Source organism: Oryzias melastigma, linkage group LG15, assembly GCF_002922805.2.
Source record: "Oryzias melastigma strain HK-1 linkage group LG15, ASM292280v2, whole genome shotgun sequence".
NCBI lineage: Eukaryota > Metazoa > Chordata > Actinopteri > Beloniformes > Adrianichthyidae > Oryzias > Oryzias melastigma.
In genome coordinates, this window is record NC_050526.1 from 8,805,111 (window position 1) to 8,815,073 (window position 9,963).

Below are 9,963 nucleotides of genomic sequence, written 5' to 3' on the forward strand. Positions count from 1 at the left end.
TTATTAATATTTGATATTAAGTCCTGAACCGGATATTGATAATTCATGTAGAGAAAATGGTCGAGTCGGGGTGGGATTATATAAGTTGACTTCCTTCCACTCCCTTTCAAGCGATCTACTTGTGATTTATGAATTAATGGTTAAGATGAGTGTTTTACATCCAGTCGCCGCACGAACCGATCAGTCGACTAATCGAAAAAAATAGTCGGAGATTAGTCGACTATTGAAATAATCGTTTGTGGCAGCCCTAGAGTCAAAGCATGTTGAATTTCCTGTCAGCACGGTTCTTGCAACTTTTTTTTTTTCTCCATCAAAACATTGGCAAAAATTGGCAGCTTTTAACTTTCTGACGTTCACCTTAACCACTCATCTTATGAGATCAGTTTTACAGTTTTAGCTCACAAAACAAGACCTCTCAGAGAAAGACACTTTTTAAACGTAGCATGTTTTAGACTGTGCTAGAGAAGGACGAGGCGAAGTGCATTAAAAATCCTTAAAATGTCATATAATGACCTCATCAAAAGCAGTTGTTACTTTTTTATGCCGCAAGATGAGACTAAATAAAACATTTTAAACGTTAAAGGGTTTCCCGTTGATGTATTGCCAGTAAACCACTCTACCTCATCATCCCAGCGAAGAGCCTTAGATTTAAAATACCACAGAGACCATGTTTCCTGTTTTGTGTTGAGCAGCAAACTGTCAGAGTATAAAGCATCAGAGGAAAACTACTTGACCTGGGAAGACCTGGCAGACTGGTTCCTGCAGTCACCTTAACAACCCTTGGTTCAGGCTGCAGTCCCTTCTAGAAAACATGAATCTCCTCAGTCTGAAAGGAGTCTCTTTCAGTTTCTGTCACAAAGTAGTATTTGGAGTTTAGTACCAGATTTTTTCAGAAATCATATCACTCAAATGGAAACCTGATTTCTATGACTGTAGGGATGGATTGATGAAACCTGGTTCCTCTGGCATTAGATCTGACTTTTCATCCACTTTCTCCAAAAATACTTTCAAGGAACCAAAGTCAGCCTTCAGCTGAAGCAGTCGAGATGTAGAGACCAGGTTACTGCTGGACCAGTGAGCTGATTTCCAACCAGATTCACTTCAAAAGCAACCACATGTAAATGCACCCACTTCTATCGTGATGAGGTGCTGAAGTCATTAAACCCTTCTGCTCTCTTTGGGGTCCAGATGACTCCAACCACATATTGATGTGTGATTCCTTCCATGACAAATGTAGACAAAGGGGGACAGGATTTTATGTCTGTCATGGACATTAATGAAACTCAAAAATCAATGATTAAAAAAAGTTCAGTGCACTGTCTTGTGGGTCCAGATGACCCCACTTTTTATGCAAACAAACCAAGGAGAGCAGAAGGGTTAAAAGCGTTCTGATTTGAATGCTAAATCTAAAAATCAGCAGAATTTTGAAATGTGAATGCTTAATATGTGAAATGCTAAATCTAATTGCTGACTCAAAACCTTAATGTAATCAAATGTTTGGCACATATTTGGAATCACCCGAGAAGTCCACCACGCCCACACTGCTGTACAGTTAGAGTGACCTTCAAGCGGACAAAACTAAAAGAGCCAGAAAGGCAGATGGACTGGCAGCACTGCAAGGTGTGCTTCCAGTGACATCATCTATTCCTCCTTCTGTCTTCTTCTGCTCATCTGGGTCCGGGTCGCAGAGGCAGTCAAAGCATAGACGCGCGGTTTTCTCTCCTACCAGCCACTTCCTCCAGCTCGTCTGAGGGTGACCCCGAGGTGTTCCCAGGACAGCTGAGGGGCGTATCCAGCGTGCTCTGGGTCTTCCCGGTAGTCTTTGCCCAGTGGGACATGCCCAGAACACCTCTCCAGGATGGCATCCAGGAGGCATCCAGACCTGAGCTCTCTCCAGCTTTACTCCCTCTGGAGAGGTCCTCACCTTCTAAGGAAGCCCAGCCATCATGTGCAGGAAACTCTTTCAGTTCCTCCTTTGTTTAGTCATTAACTAGAGTTCTTGATCTCAGATGAGTGTCGGTACAAAGATCAAATAACAAACTGAGTGCTGTGCTTTTCTGACTTTACTCCTCTTTTGTGAAATCTAATGACTACTGCGCCAGTCCACCTGTTATTTCACGCTCCAATCTTCCCTCACTCCTGAACAAGACTCCTTAATCCTTAAACTGCTTCATCTGAGGCTGGAACTCTCCACTCACCCAGAGAGAGATACTTTACATCCAGTTACTTAATTCCTTTTAGAGTCAAAGGGATGCTGCAGCCTATCCCATCAACTGTTGCACAAAGGCAGGGTACACCCTGGAGGGTTCGTCTGTCCATCACAGGACAACATGGAGACGTGAGAGCACACTCATATTTACACCTAAGGGACCGTTTAGAATCTTCCTATGAAGCATGTTTTAGGCCTGTGTGAGGAAGCCGGAGTGTCTGGACAAAACCCAAGCATGCAGAAGAAGAACATGCAAACTTTTCACAGAGAAGTCCCAGATGGGATTCAAATCAGGGACTTGTTGCTGTGGCGGAATGAGTAGACTTGTTCTTATGAGTCAAATTAACTTAATTTGTGTTGTTCCAAGCTCAAACACATTCTAAACTGAAGATTGACTGGAGCGTATGTCAATACAGCGTTGTAGGGATAGCTGAACTTCGTGGCCAAATTACCATATTTTCCAAGCTTTTTGATTTAAAATTTAAATTTACTGCTGATATTTAACATACAACATTTACATGTGTATTTACCATTTATGTTTAACTTTTATTTCTACTTTCATGTTTACTGTTGGGCTGTACTGTGAGAGTGATCAACATTCTCATCACAACTATAAATGTTCCTAGTTCAAATCCTGACTGGGTCCCAACAGCATCTGAGATCCTCTCCAGTGACCCAAAAGGGGGTTAAGCTGGTTTAGAAAAATGGATGGATGTTTGCTAGCATTTAAACCTTTAACACCAGAGCTCCAGTGTTTATGTTCTTTGGATTACTGTATTTTTTGTAATTGTTAACAAATTCATTCCAGTTGATTCTGATGAAGACTTCTTCACAATCTACTGGAATTATCGTGTTAACGGTTGCAAAGTTACAGTATGTTAAAGATTTTGTGTTTAAGCGTCACCGGTGAGACCTCAAGTGTTAAAGGGTTCAATCAGTATGTTTTGAGATGACACGCTGTCCATTTGTTTGTTGTTTGTAGAGAAACGTCTTAAAAATGTAGCTAGTATTAGTGAAGTTGGTACATTCTCATTTGCTAAACTTTTGTACTTTTTGTCCACATGGAACCAAACAGATTAACCCACCCTCATAACTGGCAACTCCCACTCCCCCACATGATAAGCCCCTCCCACCCACCTTTGGACAGACCTCTTCCATCACCATCATTGCAGGCCCCTCCCATTGTGCTCATTACAGACACGCCCCACCTCAATTTGCTGTCTTTTGGGCTCCAGATGACCCCACTCTTAATGTAAACATGCCTAGGATAGCACAAGGGTTACGATGCTCATCTCCAGCTTCTTCACATTACAGTATGCAAATATTGTTGTGTTGTGGTGGAGTTTGTGCTGCAATTAGATACATTCTGGGTCAGTGGAAAAACTACAAATTCTGTGAATGTCTTTATGTTGGACTGAGCGGTATAATGCAAGGACGGCAAGAGTTTTATTTAAAATAAATACCCTTATTTAAAAAAAATGCCCAGATGAACATAATGGGCCCTTAAACTTTCTGAGCTTTTCAGTGCATTATACTGTTCAATCCTCACTATGAAGAGCTCCAAAGTGGTATTTTGATCTATTCACTCATTTCTGAATAATCCTCTAAAAACCTGCACTCTGAGCACCAGCCCATCCTAATCCACGAATATGAGCAGGTCCTCACTATGTGACCTCACAAAGTGGGGAACAGCCCCTTCCAGAAAGAGTCTGGACTGCCACCATCACCCCAGATGAACACAAACAGCTAGTGCTGATCAACTGAACTCGTTCATTTTATATACACAATATCATACATTTTATAATTGTGTCTCATCTCAAATATCCACCGGGTCTAACGGGCGTTTGTAGCTTCAGACACGGTCTCTGATAGTGGGTCTTTTAAGACCCCTTCTCCAGCTCGTCCACAGTTGTGCAGACCCCAGCTGTCTGTGATGTTTGTGTTGTGAGCCAGTGTAGCAATGGCCAAGAAACTTCATGCGGTGGCATACAGAAAAGTACATTCAGCGATGAATTAGAGGAACTGGTTAAAACATGCATTATTGAGCAAAGACAAAAAGGTGCACCTATCTTCAGGAAAATGATTTACATAACAGCGAAGATGGTTGACCATCACCATTCTGTCTGTTAAGGAAGAAACACCTTTCCCTTGTAAACACCCCGGGGCTAAAGACAGATATACTGTATACACATCCATCTTTGCAAAAGTTTGGATGATGTTGATTTTTTTCATGGGCCAAACACAGACATGCTACTGAATGGTAAACAGCTTATAGCACTTTCTACCCTTCTTCCTTCCTCTGAGGGCCCAAAGCTCTTCATAGTCACACACACATTCACCCCCACACACACCCATTCACACACTGGTGGTGGCTCCTCTGCCAAACACTGGTGCCAACCTTCCATCAGAGGCAATTTGGTGTTCAGTGTCTTGCCCAAGGACACTTCAACACATATGAGGGCAAGGCGGGAATTGAACCCGCAATCTTCCGATCAGTAGTTGACCAGCCCACCTACCGCTGCACCACGGCCAGCTCTATGATGATGTCATGAAATGGATGGCACCCACAGGGAGTGAAAGACCTCAGAGCCTCAGAGATCAAGACATTTTACTTCTGGGTAGAAAAGAGTTCACATAAATAACTCATATTTCATAAATAATTTGTTTTTATTGTTCCAAAGATAATATATGATCATATATACGGATACAGTTTACACTGAAACAATTCAGAAAATTATGTTATATTAATGTCACCTATTTTTCCTAATTGAAAACACAAGGGAACGGGCATAATGGCGGATCAAACCAACTAGTTCCTAGACAAACTAGGAATAACTGAAAAAAGACTTAGACAAGCTACAAAATACAAAACAAACAAAATTACTATTGCAAATTATCATACAGAAATACAAGAATTAATGAAGATTAACTAGAAGTAGGCAAAAAATATCCAACACAAAAAGAGTTTGTTCTCCCATTAGCAATGGTACAGTCCAACTAGCTCCCTGCTGAAGATAAGGCCCACGGACCAGCATGCTTTCTTGTGTCAGGCCTGACATGGTGGCTCCAGCAGCGACAGCACCACTAACTCAAGAAACAACATAATATTAACTTCATGAAAGTATATGTCAATAAATGTTATATTTTAAACCAAACAAATGTGTGTTTTTATGATTAAAAAATAAAGATCCAAAAAGTGTATGCATGATATGAACTGATAATATCTAGGGTGCAGGAGTTTACTACCCTGGTGGGGTGGCAGCGTAGGCAGTCATCACAACTTTACATCAAAGTGTGGTCTTCAGCTGCAAGAAGGAAGTATTGCAACCTTCAGGATTTTATTTGACCAAGCACTGACTCTCCTACAAATGAGTCAACGCGGTGGTTGTAGCTGTGTTTCCACAGAGGGTGACTTTTTGATGTTTTGAGTGGAAGTCAATGAGCTAATTATTATGATTATTATTATTTATTTTTTTTGGAAGCCAGAGGAGGAATTGAATTTGCATCCATGAAGTCCAGGTTCATATATTAGAAGGTGGTAGAGCTTCATCAGTAAACAGTTCATGCATAGATAGACAAACAATAGAATCAGCTCAGAAGGTTTGCAATCTTTTTTTCCTGAATACAGACACAGAAATGTAAAGCATCACCAGGTTTTATAAAGAAGAACACAGGAGTCTGCAAGTCTGTCCTGTACTGTGCTATCCGACATTACAACCATTTTCTGGTCTGACTCCTCTGCTTGTTCAGGTGATTTTCCACCTCCTGAAATTCCAAACTTCAAGCTCTGTTAAACGGGTTATCCATGGTCTTCATTATACTACAGTGTTTTAAAACAAAAGAGAGAAGTAATGACCTTGAGCGGTGAACAATGAATGAAGAGGGAAATACATGATTTGCCCAAATTTGCTGCATATTTTATGGTAATCGTTTCCCTTTTAGGAATCACTATTTTTTTTCTTCATTAGAAACGGGAAAATGTGACAAAATGACACACAACAACCAGACTTTTGCACTTCCTGCTGAAAACATTGAAACAAGCACTTTTCATTATTGTTTTTTTATTCCGGATTTGAGGTTCTTTGAGCTCAGAAATTTTTAGTTTTGACATTACACAGTCCAAAAAATGAAACACCTGATAACCTAAAATCTCTCTTCATGTTTCATGATTTTGTCAGTGCAGCTTCTCTGAAAGAGCTTGAGACCTTCAGAAGGAATTGAGATGCTGCCATCTGCTGTTTGATACTGGATAATGCAGTTCTGGCTCTTCTGTATCATGTTTGGATTCTTTTAACCCTTTAACACCTCCAGTGTTTAGGTTCTTTGATTTGCTGTCATTTTTTAACCATTAACACGATAATTCTGGTAGATTCTGAAGGAGAAAAGGGACTCAACTAATTATGGTGTTAACAGTTGAAAAGTTACAGTACGTTTAAGATTTTGTGATGATCGTCACCGAGCAACGCCTCAGGGGTTAAAGCAGAGGTAGGGAAACTTGGTCCTCGAGAGCCACATTCCTGCATGTTTTCCAATATCCCTGCTCTGGCATGTTCTTATTGGCTGGACACACCTGAAGAAGGTAATCAGTCACAAGTAAGGCCGCAAACAATTACCTGGTTCAGGTGTGTCTAGCCAATAAGACCATGCCAGAGCAGGGTATATTGGAAAACATGCAGGAAGCTGGCTCTCGGGGACCAGGGTTCCCTACCCCTGGGTTAAAGGGTTAAAGATGTTGAAACTTCATGAACTTTTCATTTTACACCACAGGATCAGAGATGAACTCTCATTGTTGTGTTTATTTGTGTTTTTAGAATCTATCAGAGAGTGACCTCAGCAAGTTTAGTCTCATTTACCAACCGTGAGTAAAACTTTTGCTCTTCTAAACTCCTTTTCTTCTTGTTTGTTTTTGTGAGAGTAGCTGGAATTGGATGTTTTTTCCATATTATTTACCGTTGCATGCTCTCCCATGCATGTGTGGGTTTTCTCCACTACCCCAAAACTTGTATGTGTGAGTGTGTGGTCCTGTGTCAGACTGGTGACCAGTTTGGGTTGTACCCCGCCCTCACCCATCAGTAGTTGGGTTGGCTAAATGAAACCAACAGTTTAAACCCAGCTACAGCGTGTCATGATGCAATAGCTCAGTATTAATAAGATCAGGGGTCTGCAATCTTTAACGCTGAGAAAGCCATTTGATCCAGGTTCTTTTGGACCAAAACTTATAGAGAGCCTCAAAGTTTTACCTCAAAGTTAGAAAAATATGCTTTATTTATGTTTTTGAGGTCATTAAGACATTCATTTATGAAATATAACTTTGAAATGTTCTCTACATTTGAGTTTTTCCATTCATAACAAATTGAACTTCTTTCACTTTGACAATAGCATGTTCCTTTCAAAATAAAACATCCTGTATTTAATCAGATCCTTCAACTGCACCAGATTTACTTTAATTTAAAATGCAAGAAAGATTTTCTATCATTTGGTGTGTTTGCCGCCTGGATTGGCGGCGAGACTAGGCTCCTGCAGGTGGGGTGAGACTGTATGGAAAATGGGTTTGTCCTCAACATTGGGTTGAATTTTAATATGCCTCTCCCCCTTTAGTATGATCTTTACCAACATGTCTTTTATATACATTTTTAACATCTGTCAGAGGAAAACAGATAAAAAGCCGCTGGGATAATTTAATGTTTTCTGTCCCTGTGAAATAAATAAAATTAACCTCTTAAGGCAACAATAACGCACATAACTACAGATGATTTGAAATATTGTTCATTTTTTACATCAGTAATTCACTACTTTCCAGAAAGAGTTAGAAAATACACTGATTTCTTTCATTTAGCACCAGTCATTTCTGATCAGCATCCATAGACTGTAAAAATAATGGACAGAGCGAGCAATGAGGTCCCCCAATGGAAATGCATTACTTCCTCTCCTCGCGAAAGTAGGCCACCGCTTTCACCGTCACTTCCTGAAACGAATACTGCCATTTGCAAACAATCTCCAGCGATTGGTCTGAGTCATAGCTGAGTCATGGAATCTACAGGAAGTTCTGTCGCCAATCAGGAGTGAGTTTATTGCAACCGTCTGCCTCTTTCCACGCCTCTACCACGTGACCGCGGATGTAAACAGCTTCAATAACGGCGGCTCGGGAGAATTGCTGCAACACAATCTCATTAAAATGCGTACATATTCCACGACTTTGCACTCTGAAATACCGTGTATAATATACGCCAAACACGCTTTTTGCGTGCATATGATACGCAACGGTAGAGAATAGGTTGCGCCGGCGTACAATATACACCACTTTTTAGGTTTCGTTTTGATCACGTGGTCAGAAATCCTCTCTGCTCTTTTCTAAATGACATCGTTCCTGGTTAAGGTTAGGATTACGGTTATGGTTAGGGTTAGAAAAGCAAATTGTTCGTTTGTGGGGCTGTCTGTGATGCTCACGCCTCCACCAGGGGACGTGTCAATCGTGGAAAACACATTTTAACACGTTTAGGACCGCGCGTATTATATGCACGCAAAAACCGGTTTTGGCGTATATTATACACGGTATTTCCCAAATCGTGGCATTTGCACGCATTTTACTGAGACTGGGCTGATTGTACAAGTCATTGTTGAAGCCTTTGAGGGAGAACCATCCCAACATTTGATTCTGTCAGCGGTCCTTTGGGATTTACTTACATTTATTCCTTTTTGGCGAGATAAAATGAGCATTTGGGTGACGCTGCTGACCCCCTCATGCGCGTCTCTTCACATGCGCGGCCAGGTTACAGTCTGATCAGATGCACGTGAGAAGCGCGTTCAGCGGTATTTAAAATAAAATAACCATCCTAACAAGTGAACAGCTGGATCTTTTTTCTGTTCGAAAATACGATCAGGTCCTTTAATGTTTCTCTCGCGCTCCTCAGACAGCTGCGTCTAATTCAGGCTGGAAAAGTGCGGCGAAGATGAATCTTTGGTTGGTGATTTTATGAGCATATATGCAACTTATAATTTATAAGCTACAATAAAAAAAAGTGAAAAATGAACGTTAAACAAAAAAGTTCAAAGCACATACCCTCAGAGTGAAATCTATTTCTACAGAGTAAATCCTCATCTAAAAATGTCGACAGCATGCTCCTCTTGTTGTTTTAAACTGCTGCATCGGTACATTCCATTGAGGAAAACAACAGTAGGACAATGATTGGTACATTGTTGAATTGTAAAGTAGGTGTTAAAAGGTCTTCACGGACCCATTGATGAAGTCTGCTCCCATTGGCTACCCGTCATCTGTCAATCAAACCCCCCAGACGTTCGACGTCAGACCCACAAACGTTTATTGAGCCATCTGACTGGTCAATTTATAACTAATAATTTGTGATAATGGGGAAAAAATCTTTAAAAAAAAATTAGGATTAGAAAAAAGAAGTTAATCAGAAAGCAGCAGAGGAAGAATGATTATTCTGACATATAAAATGACTGAGAAATAACTGTCTGTTTCTCAATGTAAGTCAATGGGACTTTGGCCTTTTTGGAACCCAGTGGTACTTCCTATATGGAACACGGAAGTAGGGGGGCTTGCTCTGTCCAGTTATTTTATATACAGTCTATGGGTTAAAGTACTCCTTGGTCACTCAGAGAGAGAGGCGGAGGGATATGTGAGAAGGCGCAGAGAAAAAGAGATCCGGTAAAAAGTTGCGCGAAGAAGGAAGGCGCGGGAGCGGAATTAGCTTAAAGTGTTGTGTAGTTTGTCAGTCGGATAAGCTAAAGTA

At 40.8% G+C, this 9,963-nt stretch overlaps 1 protein-coding gene across 1 annotated transcript in view; it reads left to right on the forward strand.

Moving 5' to 3' along the window:
- The window catches only part of LOC112161948 (B-cell linker protein), a 29,771-nt gene that overhangs the window by 12,077 nt on the left and 7,731 nt on the right, over positions 1-9,963 (forward strand). The window contains exon 3 of the mRNA XM_024297514.2: positions 7,021-7,067. Coding sequence (XP_024153282.2) covers positions 7,021-7,067 — 47 coding nt within the window. The remainder of the gene's footprint in view (positions 1-7,020; positions 7,068-9,963) is intronic.